Source organism: Saccostrea echinata, unplaced genomic scaffold, assembly GCF_033153115.1.
Source record: "Saccostrea echinata isolate AGI-Se365-2 ecotype Australia unplaced genomic scaffold, CSIRO_AGI_Sech_v1 ptg000016l, whole genome shotgun sequence".
NCBI lineage: Eukaryota > Metazoa > Mollusca > Bivalvia > Ostreida > Ostreidae > Saccostrea > Saccostrea echinata.
This window is the reverse complement of record NW_026889765.1, coordinates 23603567-23625112: the sequence shown is the minus strand read 5'-3', so window position 1 is coordinate 23625112 and position 21546 is coordinate 23603567. Positions and strand designations below refer to the sequence as shown.

The 21546-nt window shown below is 35.6% G+C and overlaps 1 protein-coding gene across 5 annotated transcripts in view; it reads left to right on the top strand.

Moving 5' to 3' along the window:
- The window catches only part of LOC133188566 (fibronectin type-III domain-containing protein 3A-like), a 56966-nt gene that overhangs the window by 29337 nt on the left and 6083 nt on the right, over positions 1-21546 (top strand). For all 5 annotated transcript variants that reach the window (XM_061324041.1, XM_061324040.1, XM_061324044.1 and 2 more), the window contains 19 exons: positions 3926-4127; positions 6037-6171; positions 8907-8951; positions 12118-12230; positions 13244-13392; positions 13843-13902; positions 15317-15455; positions 15949-16002; positions 16375-16493; positions 16913-17072; positions 17496-17582; positions 17675-17813; positions 18294-18359; positions 19587-19699; positions 19915-20020; positions 20197-20369; positions 20627-20821; positions 21030-21104; positions 21289-21539. In XM_061324041.1, the coding sequence (XP_061180025.1) occupies positions 3926-4127; positions 6037-6171; positions 8907-8951; positions 12118-12230; positions 13244-13392; positions 13843-13902; positions 15317-15455; positions 15949-16002; positions 16375-16493; positions 16913-17072; positions 17496-17582; positions 17675-17813; positions 18294-18359; positions 19587-19699; positions 19915-20020; positions 20197-20369; positions 20627-20821; positions 21030-21104; positions 21289-21539 (2381 nt within the window). The remainder of the gene's footprint in view (positions 1-3925; positions 4128-6036; positions 6172-8906; positions 8952-12117; positions 12231-13243; positions 13393-13842; positions 13903-15316; positions 15456-15948; positions 16003-16374; positions 16494-16912; positions 17073-17495; positions 17583-17674; positions 17814-18293; positions 18360-19586; positions 19700-19914; positions 20021-20196; positions 20370-20626; positions 20822-21029; positions 21105-21288; positions 21540-21546) is intronic.

Sequence of the window (21546 nt, the reverse complement as noted above, 5' to 3'; positions counted from 1 at the left end):
TTCTGTGGCTCAGGCTTGTATCCATGGCGATTGCATGCTGCCTGACCGGACATGTCTTGTGCTAACCATAACAACCGAAGGAGGGACTACATTGTTTAGCCCCACCTTGATTGCTGTCTTAGATTGCAGGTGCTACACAGAGCATTTTGTTAAACACCAGACACTACAAAGAATATCAGTGGAAAATGTATGTATTTTGTCAGTACTCATTATGTTAAACATTGTCTTACTGCAAAAACAGAGAAAGCGTCATCACGCACTATAATAATGATTCACATTTGACTCTTACAATTAGGATACCCCTGTGATATACAATATCTCTTTTTATCTTGACTCATTCCCCCCAGCCTTCTTAGACGCTGCTGTCTAGAAAGATTTGCTTCATGGAAAATTGGAAAGAACATACAGAGGCCAAAAAGCAATAGAAAATAATCAGCATTTGTAGAAGAAGTCGTTACTCCTCATGTTTTGATGTTTTGGCACCTGTTGATATTTCCTTTTGAAAAGAAACAAAAAACTTAATTATATGCATAAGGAACTGGGGTGTTTGAAGTGTAAACTAGACAGAATATGTATGGCTAGGGATGTGCGATTTTATCGATATACCGGTATATCGTGATTTTTAATAACCCAATATGTATTGTGATACAGAGACTAAAATACCAGTATTTAGTACATAATCATAAATGTGAAAATTCATTTATTTGTTCAATTTTTAAATTACAATTACTGTAAGTGTATAAAAATGTTGTAAAATATTAAATCAATGGCATCCCTTAGCATCCAAACATGCTTTATTGATATATAAATAAAAACCTGAAGTTATTTTTCACACCATATTTGTTAGAAAAAAAATATGGAGATACATTTCAAATCATAGGTAAAATTGTGTGTAAACATATGACATTATCATGATATTTTTGGGAAAAATCGTGATATATCATGATACAAAATTTTTGGCGATACCCATCCCTATATATGACACATGGTTATTTAAGATTTGCAGTATCAATTCATATTTACATATTTACTTTGCTGTTATGTATGTATATGTACATATATTGATTACATTAGAGAATGGATTTAACAGAATATAAATACATGTATTATGCAAATATTTAATGCATTTATTACTGCATTGAAATTAAACTTCATGAATTTTCTTAACATGGATTGACTAATTAACTAATTAACAAATGAGAACAAAACAATTGACATATCTAAATTATACAAGATTAATGCTGTCAGAATGTATAAAATTTAGAAATATTATTGACAACTGTTCAAAATTTTTATGGAATTTCATTATAATAGATGAACAAATGATGACTTTAAACATAATAGTATGCAAATTTTTGTCATGGAATCATCCAGAAATATAATATCTGCCTTAGGCAGAACTGTGCTGAAGGAACCAGAATATTACATGAAAAGGCTGAGGAACTTGAAATCCTCAATTGTTATCAAGACTCTGTGAATAATGACAGAGTGATGTCTAAATGAAACTACACATAAAAGCAAAATGCTTATGGCAGTTTTAAAGCAAGATCCCTTTGTTTCAAGGTCACATTTTTCCACGCCCGATACAAAAATTTGCATATAAATTTGAACTGGATGCAAAGTGAAAAGTGTCTCATTTTGGCGTCAAAATAAAACTTCGGATGACATTGACAGCATTATGGGAGTCGGGGATAAGCGTCAGCTTTCACTTGTGATATATTGATTATGACGGAGCTTTGACATACATTCTGTGACATTGTGAAGTGCCATCAATATTTCATCAGTGACCCTTTTGTGGTGGGACTTAGTTGGAAAAGAAAAGGTTTCCACACAAAGTCTGCCTTGAAAGTGTCTGAATTTCGAATGCAGTCAGTAGATTTATTGAAAACATCATGTAAATGAAAAATTGCCCCCCAAAAAGGGGGGGGGGTATAAAGTCATTTATAAATGAATAAAAGATAAAATAATGAGTAACACACATAATTGTCCTATCTCTTGTTCTAAGATATAGGACTGTTTAAATTTTATAATTTATGTTCATATGAATCTTTTTTTGTTTCTATTTTTTTTTTCAAAATAGTACAACCTGATTTTAGGGAATGTTCTGTGACAACTGAAAATTACTTAATGTATCATTATCTTTTGTTTTAAATATTCACCCTTTCATTAGTTTATAAAAAAAACAAACAAATATCATACAATAAATAAATGTGTCGTATGATAAAGTGTTATTGTTATAAACAGGTTTCCATTAAATTTGAGTTCACTGCTAACCTGTTTTTCTGTATTGTCACCAGTATTACATTTTTAAGATTTCCGTTGCATTTTTAAAATGTCATCAATATACTGAAAGGAAAAAAAGAATGCAGGGTAACATAATTTGCAAAATATTTTTGATTGCATGGCTGAAAAATATGAAAACTGGTCAGAGGTATTTCTTGGTAACTGTGCACTAAAATTGGTGCTCAAAATTACTCAACCGTGAAATGTATGACATCACGTAAGGAAAGAGGTGAAAAGCAAACTACATGTGCATATGTGCATATGTTGATGACAGGTTTTTAGGACCACTTGATGCACTGGAGGTCTACATATCATTTTTTGATATTTACAGTCGATATGAATTTCTTAAAATCATGGTATGACTGACGGAAAATCCATTGGGTCTGGTAATTGAATTGCCTAGGGGAAGAAAATGGCAACAAGTTGCTGTGCAGTTTGTTACTAATTTTTCCACCATAAAACATTTTATCTGTTGTCAGAGAGGAACTGGAATGGTTTCGAACTGAATGGACGGTGATGTTGGCGCGTAACAAATGCCACAGAAAGATGGAGCTATTCATACTACCACCTATGTAATCACCACATCATTACCACTGAAACTGATATTCATACAGTAGGCAATCATAATCGTTACATTCACCCCAAAACTTAAAGAAACTGATTGCCCTACTTTGGTTCGTGAGCTCGTCAACTTTACGTTGGTGTTACTCTCACTCGCGCACGTGTGCATTGTATGCCTGTTTTTTTATAGCATGTTCATCCCCAGGAAAATGTCAGACTTTCTCACAAACAGTCACATTAACCAAATTGACTAGCTCTATGAAGTCTCTAGATCTTTTTCTCCAATCAAACATCTGAGGGACTAACTGGACGGTATGGTTTGAAGGTGTTGGAAAGCCCCAGCTACCCTCGACCAACTAAGGGCTGGCCTGTTGGAATTTAAGGGTTGAATAATATCCCTATGATGAGGATAAATTCGCTGATGAACTCTATGCAAAGGAGAATCAAGGCTGTGACAGATGTGCGAGGGAGATTTTTCATTTTTGGGGGCACTGTCATATGAATTTCAATAGCTCATGAATGATCCATCAAAATCAAATGAGATTTTGGTTACTTGTTGATTAAAGATGTGTTCAAATGTTAGATAACAATACTGGAAAATATCTCTGAAAAAAAAAGCATTAAATCACTTCAAAAGTTTACCCTCCATTTCTTTTTCCTTTCAGTATATTTTCAGATGTTTGCATTATGACTACTGTAACATGATATCTACATGTAAATTATAATATTATGGATGTTCATGTATGCTTATAATTAATATATATAGAATATATACATATAACTTGCATGATTTTACTTCATATGATATTAATTATTATTCATAGAAAAAAAGATGATTTAAGTAAATATGTCATTGATCTATTGTAATTGATAATATATTTTCTCCAAAATTAAAATTAAGCTAGTATTTCCCTCTAACAATGCCAGAGATAAATTATGTACTGAAAAAGGATACGATCATAATATAAAATTATGCATATTCTAGGAAAAGAAAAGGTTTTTATTCACTGATTAATGAATATTCATATGCAATAGATTTTACTTATTAACTATTAAATAATTCTTAATCTTTCTCTTACAGGGAGGACCAAACAATACACCGCCACATGCACAGTATTATCCAAACTATGGGCCCCCCTACCCAACTCATCATTACCCCTCCCATCACCACCCCACACATCATGGGGCTTCCCCCCATGTCCACACAGGGGCACCCACACACCCTCATGGGACGCCTCCACCCCCCAGTTGTAACAGTAATCCCAGTGGACCAGTACATCCAGGTAAATGATAAATACCTGTGGATTAATTAGAATTCATTAAGTAGTTAATTATTCTGTGTAAAGGTTAGCACTTCATTTAAGATTTCTAGATGATGTACATTAGCATTTGGCCAGTTTTATATATGGAGGAAAAAAAACCTAAATGTTACTGCTGATCTTTTTTTTTTTTTTTTTTTTTTTTGTAAATTGAGTTAGTCCCATATTTTATTAATATTACAACATACTTGTACATAGATGGATACATAAAATACCTTTTCTCCTTATGTATTTATAAATAGCTTGTCAGGCAGGTCATTTTGATTGTGAATAAAATTATTTTCCCATCTGAAAAGTGCAAATGTACCGGATTCGGCGATATACAAAATAAATTTTCAAATTTTGAGACAGTCCTTTAATCTATTGTGTGATGTCACTTCCTGGGGTTTTCCAATATCAATCTTTGTACAGGTAAGTAGGAATGTGACACATCAGCAATTGAAAAAGTCTACCATATGTCACCATTATGAACTTACTTAGGGGTAGATAAAGCTTAAGGGGCTACATTATAAGATCAGACATAGGCTTTGTGTCGGATTAAGAGGAAGTGTACTCTAGCATGTCTGCATTTCCTTTAATGATTGTGTTGATCGTTAAACTGAAAATAAAAAAGCAGAGGAATTGTTGAACTTGGCTATATTTGGCATAGAATTACCTGTTGTGTGTGTGATATGAATCTCAATTGTTTTCTAATTAATGGTTATTCCGAGGGAAGTTTTTTTTTCCTGTGTAATTTATTCAATGCAGTGAAATGTCAGATGCTCCATATTCATAAAATGATGTCTATTTATATAACTTGATAATCTATAAGCCACTTGACTTCAGTTGGTTTATGGAGTCTAAAGTTCTTGTTACCATTGAATGTCAGTAAAAATTAGGGATGTTGGCATGTTATATTGGGAAACACTTTGTCAATCCATCTCTGTGTATTCCCTGGTTCATATGTTGAAAACTATGGACCGTTTTTTTACAGAGGTTATGGGTTACATACCAGCCTAGACTAAATATTTATGCGTGTCTTGTGAGGTCCTAAATAAACTTCTAAAATTTTGGGATCTTTGCATTCTGAAACCAGGTGCTTCGCATTTGATGTATGAAAAGAAGTTAGTATTCATTAAACAAGGCTTTTCTAAAAGTAAACACTGTTTCCTTGTGGGTATATCCTGTCGGGTGACTTTCTACATCAATTATTTTTATGAAAGCGGGCTAAAGAATATTAAATATCAAGAGACATGAAAAGTGAAAACAAATACTTCAAAGCTGTTTTGGAATTCAGTATTTGATATTAAAGTAAAAAAAAAGATGAAAGGAAAATATTGATCACAAGGCATTTTTTGAATCATAATTTGATATTTAAGTGAAAGAAATGAATAATTAAAGAGCTTTTTGAAGCAGGAGAGACTCCATTATCTCCCTAAAAAGATCGAGGTAAAACTAGAGGCCTTAACTGATTTTAAGGATTGGTGGAGCTGATTCTGCAGAAGTAGAATTTTCAGCCATATGTAATCTCGTACAACCTGAGCAGAATTGTCTAGATAACAATCAATATTAATATTTTTATGGTGGAAGAAGCCAAATCAATACCCAGTTTTTGGTTTGTGAGGGCTGAGAAAGAAATTATTTATATATGTATGTCATAAGATATTGCAGTACTTTGCAACACACCCTTCAGATGTTTTTTTTTTTTTTTTGGATATTACCTCTGTCTGCAAATATTATTGTCCTATTTTAACACAAGAAATGGCTTTATTGTAGTGGTTAGTAGCTTAGAAGAACATTCCTTGATTCAACATAAGCCATATATTAGGCATGTATCATCAATAATGTGATTAGTGTTCACATATATTCAATTTTATGTCCAATTGTACTGTAGGACCAAGTCAACCAAATTCTATGGAGGGGCGGGCCAATAAACAGAGGGAGAGAGTGAAGAGGAAATTTGAAGACAGGAGGAGTCAGGGAATGTATCAACAGCAAACAAGACCCAGGATCAATGGGAAACAGAAAGGTAAGGGCAGAGGAAAGTCGGAAAGAAAGGGGGGAGAGTCAGAAATAAAGAGGGGGAGAGGGAAACAGCAGGGGAGAGTCAGAAATAAAGGGGGAGAGGGAACAGCAGGGGAGAGTCAGAAATAAAGGAGGGAGAGGGAAACAGCAGGGGAGAGTCAGAAATAAAGGGGGGGAGAGGGAACAGCAGGGGAGAGTCAGAAATAAAGAGGGGGAGAGGGAACAGCAGGGGAGAGTCAGAAATAAAGAGGGGGAGAGGGAACAGCAGGGGAGAGTCAGAAATAAAGGGGGGAGAGGGAACAGCAGGGGAGAGTCAGAAATAAAGGGGGGGAGTCAGAAATAAAGAGGGGAGAGGGAAACAGCAGGGGAGAGTCAGAAATAAAGAGGGGGAGAGGGAACAGCAGGGGAGAGTCAGAAATAAAGGGGGAGAGTCAGAAATAAAGAGGGGGAGAGGGAAACAGCAGGGGAGAGTCAGAAATAAAGAGGGGGAGAGGGAACAGCAGGGGAGAGTCAGAAATAAAGAGGGGAGAGGGAACAGCAGGGGAGAGTCAGAAATAAAGAGGGGGAGAGGGAACAGCAGGGGAGAGTCAGAAATAAAGAGGGGGAGAGGGAACAGCAGGGGAGAGTCAGAAATAAAGGGGGGGAGAGGGAACAGCAGGGGAGAGTCAGAAATAAAGGGGGGGGAGTCAGAAATAAAGGGGGGAGAGGGAAACAGCAGGGGAGAGTCAGAAATAAAGAGGGGGAGAGGGAACAGCAGGGGAGAGTCAGAAATAAAGGGGGAGAGTCAGAAATAAAGAGGGGGAGAGGGAAACAGCAGGGGAGAGTCAGAAATGAAGAGGGGGAGAGGGAACAGCAGGGGAGAGTCAGAAATAAAGAGGGGAGAGGGAACAGCAGGGGAGAGTCAGAAATAAAGAGGGGGAGAGGGAACAGCAGCGGAGAGTCAGAAATAAAGAGGGGGAGAGGGAACAGCAGGGGAGAGTCAGAAATAAAGAGGGGGAGAGGGAACAGCAGGGGAGAGTCAGAAATAAAGAGGGGGAGAGGGAACAGCAGGGGAGAGTCAGAAATAAAGAGGGGGAGAGGGAAACAGCAGGGGAGAGTCAGAAATAAAGAGGGGGAGAGGGAACAGCAGGGGAGAGTCAGAAATAAAGGGGGAGAGTCAGAAATAAAGAGGGGGAGAGTCAGAAATAAAGAGGGGAGAGTCAGAAATAAAGGGGGGAGAGTCAGAAATAAAGAGGGGGGGGGGGAAACAGCAGGGGAGAGTCAGAAATAAAGGGGGGAGAGGGAAACAGCAGGGGAGCGTCAGAAATAAAGAGGGGGAGAGGGAACAGCAGGGGAGAGTCAGAAATAAAGAGGGGGAGAGGGAAACAGCAGGGGAGAGTCAGAAATAAAGGGGGGGGGGAGTCAGAAATAAAGAGGGGGAGAGGGAAACAGCAGGGGAGAGTCAGAAATAAAGAGGGGGAGAGGGAACAGCAGGGGAGAGTCAGAAATAAAGAGGGGGAGAGGGAAACAGCAGGGGAGAGTCAGAAATAAAGAGGGGGAGAGGGAACAGCAGGGGAGAGTCAGAAATAAAGAGGGGGAGAGGGAAACAGCAGGGGGGAGTCAGAAATAAAGAGGGGGAGAGGGAACAGCAGGGGAGAGTCAGAAATAAAGGGGGGAGTCAGAAATAAAGAGGGGAGAGGGAACAGCAGGGGAGAGTCAGAAATAAAGGGGGGAAGAGTCAGAAATAAAGGAGAGGGAAAAGGCAGGGAAAAATCAGAAATTAAGGGAAGAGAGGAAAGGAAGGGGGAATCAGAAGGGTAAGGGAAGGGGAGAGTCAGAAATAAAGGGGGAAATAGAAAAGCAGGGAGAGTAAGAAAAAAAGGGGGAGAGGGAAAAGACGGGAGAATCAGAAAGGTAAGGACAGGGTAGAGACAGAAATAAATGTGGGGAGAAGAAGGGGGGAATCAGAAGGGTAAGGGCAGAGTAGAATAAGAAATAAAGGGGAACGGGCAGGGCTAAATCAGAAAGAAAAACTAAAGGATAAAGGCAGAGAGAAATTAGAAAGCAGGAGGAGGGAAATCTTTGTAATTCTTCAGGATATTAGCTTTCCAATGTTTTTGTCAGCTTAAGAATTAAGTATCATTGTTACTTGCAACAATTTTTGTATTTGGAAATCCTTGTAAAGTTTGAATTGAAATGAAAGGAAGGGAAAAATATCTGTCTAAAATGGCTGCAAAACTTTTGGAAATAAGAAGCTAACATTCGTGTCAGTTCTGGTGTTTGCTTAGTCATATGCAAGCATAAGAATTGACAAGTAAAGAGCACCTGTTAAAGATGATGAAACTGTGGAGTAATACTTACTAGTGGTAGAAGTGAAGGACTTTTAGCTTTGTCATTATAGAGCTGGAAGTATGTCAAACCAGTCAGGTTTTGTATTTCCTTCAGAGTGGGTTCTTAACCTAATACACACAGTGCCATTACATGTTAGGACAAAATAATTGATCAAAAGTAGTGAAGAAGAAGAAGTGTCGCACACTTCTCACATAACGACGTAAAGTACTGCTGCACTATTACATAGTTTTCTTGGAAAGTACATCTAATTAAAGAAATTATGTCTTGTTTAACTGGAAGTACAACTTGTTTCTGTATGCATAATCATCTAGAAATGACACATAAGTAGAAAAGTCAAGGCCATGCTCTTAATAATTGTTGTGCACATGTAAATACAGAGGTTTACAGAGACATTTTCTATTTTTTTAGAAAGCCATGCCAAACCAATGCCCTATGAACCGTACCATTATCAAGGTAATATATAATGTAAAGTTTGTTATGAGTAAAGCAGGGGGTGTTTTAGAATATACATACATTATTCTAAGTTAATTCTTAATTGAAAAACCTACCACTAACTCACACATATATGTAGTGTTTCACCTGAAATTTTGGCCTGATTCAGACTTTGTGATGGTTGACATGAAAATCACTATTTCATGAAACCTTTTCCCCTGTGTATTACTCTACAATGAACAGAAAATGTAGATTGGATACCTATAATTCATTTTAAAAGGACCTCATAGAAAAAGCTTTGTCATAAAAGTTTTTCTGTCACTTGTTCAGTGGCCACCTGAGGCTGTATAATTACTAAATATACCATCAAAGGGATTGAGAAGTTAATCCCGAGAGTTAAGGGAATGCCAGGTGTTATTTATTCCCACCTGTGTGGAGTTATAGAGCTGGTGCTAAATGTTGTACTAACATTGAGCAAGACAACCAAGAAAAGACTTTTTGCTTCTATGATTCCTGTCTTGTATCTTCCCTTCAATATAAGACCTTTGAAAAGACAAAAGCAGGTTTGATTGTTTGAAAGAAAAAAACAAGAGCCTGGCCATTATCTGTCAGAGGAAATCGTGTAGAGGGATTAAAAGTAGATTACGGCTGATAAGTGGTGTTTCAGTCAGGAACAGGGGGGAAGTTTGCAGGGGGAACAGCGTTCTTAGACAGATAAGAGGATGTTCAGGAGGCCTTTATGTGTCAGACCAGGGGAAGACAGGTGGTTATGTAGAAGGCAGTAAAAGTCTAGTCAAGTTAATGTCTGGTTTATATGCAGACCCATATAGTACAAGATCTGTGTCTGTTCCAAATGCTGACAGACATACGGCATAATAAAAAGACAAAACATTTACCTCAGTATTAAATCAGAAATAATTTTTTCATCTTTTGCCTGAAATGATGGTATAATTTGATAGCCTAGAATTTGTAATTAAAAAGATTTTAGGGTGTTTTAACAAAGTTGGAATTTATTTGTGTCTTGAAAATTTTTGTCGTTCACTTCATCATGCACTCTGTCATATGTGTTAAATCACATCATTATAGCCCTAAACCCCATGACTATTGATTTTATGGTATTTTATGCTGACCTTTTTTGTTTTAATAGTTGAGATGTAACATATTGCTGACTTGGCAATTCTAGCACAAACACCAATGACCTTTCTGCACCTAAGGGGATGCTAAGTTAGAAATATTTTTTTTCTTTCAGAAAGCTTGAGTTGTTCACTGATTTGGGCACTTGATAGGTTTTATTGTGTTTTTGCCACTGTTAGCCTCATTAATCATAGGGGCTGGTATGTGGTATATGACCTACATTGTATGTATATATATGTAATGATTAACAGAGATTTTTATTTATTGGCTTTTCATAATCAGTCATGCACAAATAGTTTTATTATCTGTCAAAAGGGTTTTATCATGGAAAGGAATAATTCATTTAGCAGGCAGAGTGGTAAATGCAGGGATTAGAGTGCTGTATGCTTTATTCAAATTTGATATTTTTCTGATGATTTATTGACATGTATTCCTCATTCCAGATGTTCATTTTTTGGTCTAGTTATTTCTTGTTCAAATCAAAATATGTGATTTCTCAAATTATGGAGTTTCCATACTTCTCGGTTACATACAAATCGGTTAAAAAAAATAGATCAAAAAAAAAAAACTTGTGGGTAATTCGTGGGGACAGCCATGCTGCATACTTTTTTATCCATCTGTTTATAAGCTATTGTTCAGCCAGAGGAAATAAATCCGTCCCATTAACATGTCTGAGAAATCCTAAAGCCTCAGTGTCTTAATGGAGAAACAGGCCTGTTATCTGCTCCAATATATTCTTTGTTTTGTGGTGCAGTGTCTGAGTATGCAATGTCTTTCTTGTAATAGAAACAGCAGAATGGGGTTTTGACTTTTTCTGTGACATATACTTGGTCTGACAAAGACACCAGCTGACATTTAATCACACTGTATTCTTTTGCTAAGTATTTTTGATCAGAGATACTTAAATATACACTTTGAAGTGTCTTTTAGATAATTTTCTATTCTGCTCATTAGAATTTTTGCAGTTTGCAGGTGTGTGCAATTGTATGAATGTTTGATCCATTTCACATTTGACATCAGCATTTTCTTTGAGGTTTCTTTGATGATTTTTCTCCGTAGAATCTATCCGTGTGCAGACGTGTTTTTTTTTTTTTTTTTTAATTTTCATGTCTCCAGTCCATCTCTCTACCACACTGTTCAAACTTTACATAATCTTCTCCAATTAATGTCATCCTCGTTCAGATAACATTATTTGGTATCTGTTTCCTTGAAACAAATTAAAGCTTGTGGGTGGATTTTGTCAGAGCTGGGGTCTGGAGGCCTGTTAGCTGTTCTAATGAGCTGCTTCATCAGCCTCCACTTCTAACAGGGATTGGTTTCTAAAGCCATCATCTCCTGTAATGGCCAATTTAGACATTTTAAACAGAATTGATTGTTGTTATGACTTCCCTTCTGCTCTGTATTATATATTGTCCTTATGAAAAGATGCTACACAATATACATGTACTTTTGTTGATAAGTTAATAATTAATAAATGAGATGTTACATGTACATAAATTAATTAGGATTTAAATGATTGATATGAAGTTCTTCTTTTTTTTTTTTGTTTCATTTGTCATGTTTGACAATGATTCATAAAAAAGCAGCCATACCTATACAGTCAAACCTTGTTATCTCAAACTGGATGGGGCCATCAGAAAAACTCTTGAGATATCCAATAATTTGAGATAGTGAGGTTAAAATGTACAGTTTAACTTCTTTATCTGGAACACTGATATCTCGAATACCATGGATATGTTGAAGTGATTTGAAAAGTTCTAACCACTTATTCTTTAAGTCTTTTACCTTTCGATAACTGGAATCCTCGGATATCTCAAAGTTTTTTCTTGGTCTCATCAAGTTTGAGATTACAAGGTTTGACTGTATTAGAAAAGGTTGTTTGGACTTCCAACTCAGTTTGAATTCAAGATATTGATTTTTGAGATAAGGAAGTTCAGCTGTACTGAACTTTGTTGACCCAACATTGAAGATTGTGTTGATTTTTCGTACAAAGAGAAGTTACATATATGCAGTATGACGTAGGCTATACATTGACAATTTTTATACACTTTAGGTAATGGTATGAATGGAGACAGTTTGCCTCCTGTGGATACAGGCCAGCAGGCAGAATTAGCAGAGGAGAGAAAAGTCATACAACAAGTGTTGTCTAGTACCCCAGACCCAACAGTAAGTATACAGATACTCAACTAGATATAAATACTATGTCATACCCCCCCCCCCCCTCCAATAATAAGTATATATAGATGCTAAATTAGATAAAAATACTATCTAGTGACCCTTCCCCACTCCCCCCAGGAAACAGTAAGTATACAGATAGTAAATTAGATATCAGTACAATGTACTATCCCCCCCCCTTCCCGTCCCAACAGTACGTATATAGATACTTTATAGATATGAATACTCTCTAGTACCAATGACCCATCAGTAAGTATACTAAATACATGTATAAGTACTGTTCTCAAGACCAAACGGTAAGTAAACAGAGCTGTTACCCCCCCCCCCCCCTTTTCAACAGGTCAGGTGATAGTTTATATTGTAAACCAACTTCTATTCTCGTGCGAGAAATATTCGTGAGTTTCGCGACCTACTTTTAATCGCGAATATTAATCGCCGCGAACCATTTATTTTGCTTTGTATTTGTAGCGAAAGTTTCCTCAGTCGCGAAAATAAATCATCGCAGATTGATTTCAAACTGACAAATCGCGAATAAAAGTTGACGCGAATAATAGTTGGTTTACAGTATATAGAGCTGAGATATACATACAGTAGGTATTGTCTAGATAGGATCAGTGATGAGTGCATCAATACTTTCCAGATCCATTAATAGCTTTGTTTATTGTAGACTTAGAATTTGAAGTAGGTTTGTTTATTCCAGACCTAGCAGTATCCAAGTGCTGTACTAAATTCTCCAGACCCACAGACCAGTGTGTCAACCACAACTTTACTCTGTATCAACATCTAATTAAACACCTGCAAAATTAGATTTTTTTTGTAAAGCTGGAACTAATATGTTTAAAAATAAAATTAAAGAAATTTCACATGTGGATGAACTAGAAAATGCCTGAAAGTGTTTTTATTTTTACACCACTTTGTGCACACTGAAAAAGACATGATTATGTGGTTTGTATCAGATTACTATAGAAATACTGATATACTGATGATGTTTATTTGCCTTTCAGGTGTCGGAAATCGAGGCTAGAAGTGCTTTGATTCAGTTAGCACTTCCGGAATGGGACCCTAATGTGTATGAAATAGATCCTGCAGATTTCCGATTTACCTTACTACTGTCTGATAAAGGAAAGGAAGGCAAATACAAATTAGTTTACAGGTATGAGAACAAATAAAATGTAAAGGTGTGAAGAGGAAAAGGGGGGGGGGGTTAATGTGAATACCATGATAGAGGCTTCATAGAAATAAATTTTTAAAAAATTGATGGATGTCAACTGCAAACATTAAATATATATGACATACAAACTTGTATACATGTACAGTCTCCAAAAGAAAAAAAAATAGAGATTTTTTTTTTTTTTTTGTATGGATACGACCTTTGAAAGCAGACAGTGTAAACATGTACATGAAAACTGATCTCAAATGAAAATAAAAAATGATGGAAATTTCAAAATGCCAAGTAGAAGGCTTTTGATGTTCTTAAACTGATAAGATTATAGGAATTTAATTTGAATATAGAGTGCAATTTTTTTTATGATCAGCATATTTTGTGGTTTGGTTGTTTGTCAGACTTGATTTGATTTTTTTTTTTCTCTTTGTTCAATTAAAGCGGGGATGCCACAGAAATAACGTTGAAGGATCTGAAACCAGCCACTGACTATCACCTCAGGTAAAGAAAAAGGCTGCTAATGCGGCTCTGATTGATCAGCAACAAAGAACATGCACAACTCATCACCGCTCCCTTTTTGTTCATGTTTTATAGACAAAAAAAAAAATGGCTCAATTCATCACACATAAGCAATTTTGTTTTTATCTGTCTGTTATCATTTCTCATCAGTTATGTTTGTCGGAAAATAAGAAGTCCAGCCTCTGAAATTAGAAAAGGGTTTTATGGGGGGTTGTTTTATAGTTTACAGGGTCTTTTTTTTTAATATGAGGTCAGATGGCACAAACCGTAAGGTCATTGCACCCTACGCTGGTTAAATTTGATGTATCTTTGTACTCTTCTAATTAATGCTATATTCAAGACAGACATTAATTTTGAAGCCTGTAAAACTCTGCTGCCATGTTTTTTTTTTTTTTTTTTTGGTTGATGCTAACAACATTCCTTTTCTCAGAAAATCACCTTCCCAGAAAAGATTTTACGATAATTATCATGCTTTTTTTATGCACTGATGAATGATACAATGCTGTGGGGTTGATATGTACATACCATTAATATTCATCGAAATCTATGAGAAATGTTCATTCTTCCAGTGTTTGGAAACAAAAGTATTTTTCCTGTAAATTATTTTTTATGAAAATCAATTATTCAATAGGTATTATAATATATCAGGTTTGTGACATTTATATGTTTGTCATTTTATTATTTTCTATATATGAATAATTAACAGTCGGTATGAGGTGATATATCATTCCTCTATAAGAAAGACAGAAATGTTACATACTGCCTGCATATTAATTAAAAACAAATAAAAGGAAGATCCATCTTGAATGAGAAATGGATGATTACAAAAAAAAAAAAATTCTACACCTGCAACAAAATCACTGTTCATATTTATAGGTGCCCTCTTTGTATAAAATGGGGCATATTCTTTATCCGTATTTTAAGATGATTTTAAAAAAAAAAAAAGAGAAGAGAGAAAACTGCAAATTCACCAGGTTTTCAGAATAGGCTTCTGATGGAGTTAGCCCAGAGCTTCTGGTGGGTTATCTGATAACAAATAGAGCACACTGCTCTCGTTGGGGGGAATTAATACATTAGATGGAGATAAATCTGTTAGTTAATTTATGGTCTGTTTAATGCTTCATTGAGTTCACACCAGGACAGAAGTAGGTCATTATGTTACTGATTATAAAAAACAGATGATTCAGTATAGACACAAAATAGGGTTAATGTTTTAGAATTACTTGTGCCTTTCAAATCAATATTTTTGAATTCATTTCCTTTATTCCAAGATGGAATTTATGGGAATATTTCAAGCAGACTAGATGAAAATAATGAATATGAAGGCCTAATGTTAAGAATGAAAGATGAAATAAAATGATTAATTTTGTGCTTTTTTTTTTTTTTGGGCTTGCAGAGTGTATACGTCTTTGGAGGATCTGAAGGGAAACACAACAGAGTCGGTGAAATTTACAACCAGTGCCTGTGAGCCAGATCCCCCCTCACCCCCCAAACTAGCCAACAAGAACAAAACCTCCATAGCTCTCAAGTGGAATGTATGTGCCACTGTACTCAGAAACCCCCCATAAAATTGTAGTAAAAAATTATAACATACAATTATGGAATGAATTGATACGTGAAGCATATTTTAACTTTTTAAGTTTTAGTTTTCTCTTGAAGCAGCTAACATATTTTTGCATCTGTTGCGAAATTCAATACTTTTTGCAATGTGTTTGAAGAACAGGAATAGCAGAGCTTTGAAATTTTTTCATTTAAATTAGAGGTTAACCGAACAGTTTTTCTACTGATAAGCATATGTTAAAGGCAGTGATTAGAATTACATGAAATCTCATACCACCTGTGGTGGACTTTAAATCTTTGTTCTCCAAATTGTTTTGATAAATACTGCTATCCAAAGACTTCTTTTATATACAATTTAGATGAGAACAAAGAATGTAAACAAACGCTCCATTTACACGTTAATTAATCTGTAATTATTTCTGGGTTTGTGTACCTCATGACTTAGATTCTGGTGTGTTTTTTTAACAGAGCACCTGTGAAAATGGGGCGAAGATTTCCACGTATACATTGGAAATGGATAAGGTAGGAATCTTACCAGACCTGTGTGATCAAAGAAACATAACTCTTGTGATCTTTGTACACAACACAACTATTGCATTATACAAATGATTGATGGGTAATTGACAGAGCTCTTAGGTGAACAAGATCAAGTCAGGCTACTCTCTGCTTTAGTTCACAGCACTTAATCAGTTCAATTTGTTGAATTAATCAAAGTTTTTATTTTACATGCATTGGTAATTGACCTCAAAGTATAACCCTATCCAATAAAACAAAAATCAAAGTATTCCAGTTGCTCTGATGAAAGGCTACTTTGTTGGTTGTTAATATAACATGAAAAATTGCTTTAGTTTTTGAGTGTTTGATTTTAATTGTGCTGTTTATGATGTGTATTAGGGAAATGGTGAATTTGTGGAGGTGTATAATGGACTACAAAGACAGACTCGCATCAATAAGCTGCAGGCATCCACTAAGTATACGTTTAGACTGGCAGCCATTAATTCCATTGGTAAAAGGTAAAGCCGTACATATAAGAAGCCACCTCTAAGATCATTTTTTTCCAAGACAATTCATAAGGTCCCACATAACATTAATTGAACAAGAAGGGATTGTATTTTCTGATGATTTTTTTTTTTGGTTAGAATTGATTCTGCAGGACTATATCTAATCAAATTAATTTTCACCAGTTGAGAAATGTATGCTGTATTATTTATTTCTAATTAATAACATGCCATAGGAGCAGCACATCAAACATTAGGAATAGAAAAAAATCATTGAAACCTTTATATCAAAAATGACATGATTTTCTTCCTTGCACTCTAATCTGTTTATGATGATTGAACAATATTTGACAGACGCATCATACACCATGGCGGTGCACTTTATTTTCATCATGACCCAGTGTATTTTAATGTGTTGTGATGCTGTGTTTTAGTGAGTTCAGTGATCCCGCGTCTTTCTACACGAGTGGCAGTGTACCCAGTCAACCGGATCCCCCTATGTTATCAGAGCCATTCACCACATCACTAATCATCTCCTGGATCAAGCATCCAAACGAGGACACCTTCCAGCTCCAGATGGAAGATGAATCTACTGTAAGAAAGCAAGACTATTCCACATGACAATTTATCTTAAAATACCAAGACTATTCCACATGACAATTTACCTTAAAATAGCAAGACTATTATTCCATATGACAATTTATCTTAAAATAACAAGACTTTTCTACCTGAAATTTACCTTAATATAGCAAGATTTCTTCTCATTAATGATTAGGGCAATTTATCTTAATCCACATTGATGATGATGACAATTTACTTTAAAATAATTAGGAAGTAAAATATTGAAAAACATAAAATAATAAAGAATACAACATGTGATGGAAAAGAAAACAAAAACTCATATAATTTTTATATCCAATTTTATAGGTCCTCTATTTTTTATTGATTTCTGTAGATTACATCTTTAATTATATGAGAATAACATGCATTCTTAAATATTAACATTGATTTTGACAGGGGCATGGTTTTATTGCTGTGTACAATGGACCAAATTTATCGTACAAAGTCAAAAACCTGATGAGAAACACAGAGTATAAATTCAGAGTAAGTATTGCTCATTTGATGTTATTGAAATATACATTTTCAAAAGAAAAACTATATGAAAAGGATGACATGTTATACGTTTATTTTTACAGCTGGCGGCCTTTAATGATGAGGGCCAGAGTAAATGGAGTGATGTGGTGACATGCAGGACAAAACCTGACCGACCAGCCCCACCCCCAAAACCACAAATCAAGGGCAAGATTCATGCCTACAACTTCAGGGTTGTCTGGGGTAAGTTTGAACAGAGTGATATTTATGCCCCCCTTCGAAGAAGGGAGGGCATATTGCTTTGCTGCTGCCACCAACAGTTTCTGTTCATTTTCTTTGCAGAGGTTGCACATACTGAAATGAAATTGGTATACAAATTTATTATAAGAATATCTAGGCCAAGTTCTCTTTTGGGTAAAATTCCAATTATTTGCAGTTTCTGTTCATTTTCTTCGCAGAGGTTGCACATACTAAAATGAAATTTGGTGTACAGATTTATCATAAGAATATCTAGGTCAAGTTTTGTTTTGGGTACGATCCAGCAATTCTGACAGAGTTATACCCCTTGGACTTAGAAAAATTCCAATTATTTGAAAGGGGGGGGGGGCATAAGTGTTAAACAAACATCTCTTGTTTTTAATCAAGTCCATGTTCAGAGATCTTGTGTTGGAAGTTTACAGTGAGTTAGGTGAAGAGGATAATAATTTCTTTATTTTCTTTCAGAGCCACCAAAAGACAATGGAGGGGCTGAAATAACCAAGTACATCGTTGAAATAGATGATGGACGGGGTAAGCCCCAGTACATTAAAATTTATAGTATATTTTAGGAATGCAGAAAAAAAATTTAAATAAACTTTCCAATTACCAATGAATGGACCTTGCATAGTAATGGTAACATAAATTTTACCTTTCTGATAATGCTACCAGGAGGAGGAGGTTTGTTCAGTGTGTTTGTTGTGAATTGTCTTGTAAATTGTCATTTTCTTTGGGTTTCTCGGTAACAGAATCTTATCATTGAAAGGATTTATATTTTGTGCCGAATTTTATATTAATATATAACTGTATATAACTATGAGTTTATCAAGGTTCATACTTTAACACTATCTGTCTACGTTGTGCTAATATTAAAATTTCCATTACTGGAACTCTTCAAATTAGAGGCATGTTTCGTCTTACTTGGACAACATGAGTTACATGACATTGCGGAGAATACAAAACATGCCTATCTCAATCCGATTTAGAAATGTTGAAAGTATTTGTTGTTCCTATTTAAGAGTAAAAGAACAGACATATGTGAGAGTGCAAAAGTCCTGAATTTATCATTCATTGATAAAAATTACGACGTTTCTGAGGCATGTACATTGTATTTCAAGATAGACCGTCAATACTTGTCAATAACTAGCTGTAAAATATATAAATTGATATCGTTGTTGTTTCTACTTTTAATGCTTGTAAAGTCCACAACAATACAGTGTCTCATTTTCATGTTCGTTGGGCATTTTTTCCTCAACAATCAACATATTGTGTACATGTTACGATTGTCCCAGAAATCCAACAAGATTTTGTACGTTTTCCAACTTTTTCACAAAAAAGTGCAGTAAGAACTTTAACTCTTCCATGGTGGAAATAGAAATAATTCACGAATTGTCCCAAAAAATAAATTCTGTTTTGACATCACTTATTGATGATTGAGCCAGTTCACCTAAGATTTAATTGCAGTTGCAATTTATTTGGAATATGCTAAAAACTAAATATATGGCAAGGTAAACAAAAGGTAAAAGTCAGCACTAATTTCTTGCCAAAATGAGTGCACTTTAGTTACTGCTGATATCCACTGTGTCTTAACTGTGTGTATGTTGTATATATTTTATTATCCTGGTTTTTAACTCAATTTTAACTTCTGTAAGAAAAGTCAGTAACAGTGATGTAGTGAATCTAAAAAAAATGAAATTCAAAATGTTAGAAATGAAGCATAACAAGTTGACAGATTTATTTAGTTGAATTGTTGTGTTTTAGGTTATGAGACTCTATATGAGGGCTCTGAGAGAGAACATGTCTGTGATCGTCTAACTCCTGGTCAGATGTACATGGTCCGAGTCGCCTGCTGTAATGTGGCTGGAAGGAGTGAGGTCAGTATTGCTACCCATTTCCACTTGTTTTTTTCTGTGAGGTTAAAATAAGGAAGAAACTTTACATGCTTACCTGCAAACAAATTTTAAATGTGTGTGTGTGTGCAAGTTTAACTTGTAGTAAGAAACCAGAACATCTGAACCTTTTGAATGACATTCTGTTCCATTTTTGCCTTTTATACAAGATTTGTGATAAACATATTATTTATCTTCAGTTTTCTGAGCCATGTGGTGCTACCACCCAAGCTGTTGTTCCAGGGCAATGCCAAGCCCCAAAGCTACAGGGCAAGCCAAAAGCAACCTCTCTGCATTTAAGATGGGGTAAGAGGCTATCACATGAAATTAATAAGTTTATGTAAATTTTCACTTGAGGTAAGCATGCAAATCTTAGCATTCACAGCATAGTCATGTACATAAATCACTTAGTTGTACCCCTTAGACAGGGAACAAGAAAGAAAAGTCTTTTGAAAAGTAAGAATTTTATTCATATTTTGCAGCATGTCCAGAATACGATGGTGGTGCCGCAGTGTCAGAATACGCTGTCCAGATGGTGACCCCTGACAACACCTGTCGGGAAGTGTACAAGGGGAGAGACTTAGACTGTATAGTGGCAGGTCTATCACCAGGCAGGCCATACCTGTTTCAAGTCAGAGCTTTCAATAGAGTGGGGGTAAATTTTTGTTCATTAATATAGTGTTTTTAAAAGTAAAAAATACTCATAATAAATTTGATTGTATGATTCTCTCATCTTCAAAAATATCTTTTCTTTTTTTTATGAAATTGATTTATTGCAGGATTTTCTCTTCTTCAAAAGTATCTCTCCTATTTTTTAAAAATATTTTATTTATATGTTACAAAATCCACAATTAACCAATTCATTAATCTTCTCATGTGCAGACCTTTGAATGAGCCTGCTTTCTATTACAGGGAGGTGGATGGTCTGACCCGTTTGAGGTGGTCAGTGGTGCAGGTGTTCCTGACCCTCCCAAAGCCCCCCAGTTAGTTTGTAAATCTGCATATTCCGCGCTAGTCTCTTGGGAACCCCCTGTTAATAATGGTGCTACGATCACAGAGTATCGCCTGGAATGGCAGCAGAAAACAGATGTCACAGATTTTGCTTTGGTAATTATTTTTTGATTTATGATTTGTCACATTTTTTACTCCTACATATAATTGACATTTTATTTGACAAATCTAAATATGCTTTTTCTCAGCATTGTTAACTCCCATTATTTTTCTGAGAAATGTTTAAAGTTTTAGATGAAGTCGGTATCGTTAATCTTAATTTGGCATCATGTTGAATTATTAACGATTTTTCCCTCAATTTCAGTTATACACTGGTCCTAATCAGAATTATGAAATCAAAGGTCTCACCCCTGCAACCTTATACCTCTTTAGGGTTCAGGTATGTATAGTGCTCTTTTGTGGTAAAGACATGAACAATGTTTCTGAGGAAAATTGATATTCAAAGAAATTTGACCATTAATAATATTTTCGAGGGGGCATTGTTCACGTTTTGGTCTATGTTTAAAAGGTTATTTCCTGCTGTAATAGATCATATTAAAAGCTTGAAATGCTTTATGTTTTAGGCAATCAATAGTGCTGGTCACGGCCCCTACAGCCCTGTGGGGACGTGTGTGACCCCACCCTCTAGTCCGTCATCTGTCACTGTCATCCGTCACACTTCCACCGCCACGTCTATTACTCTGTACTGGAAGGAGCCAAATTCCAACGGCAGCGACATCACTGCCTACAACCTTGAGGTGGGGGACAAACAGTTCACTATAGGGGCGGTCACGGAGTACACCATAGAGACCCTGTCACCAGAGACTGCCTACAAGTAAGGG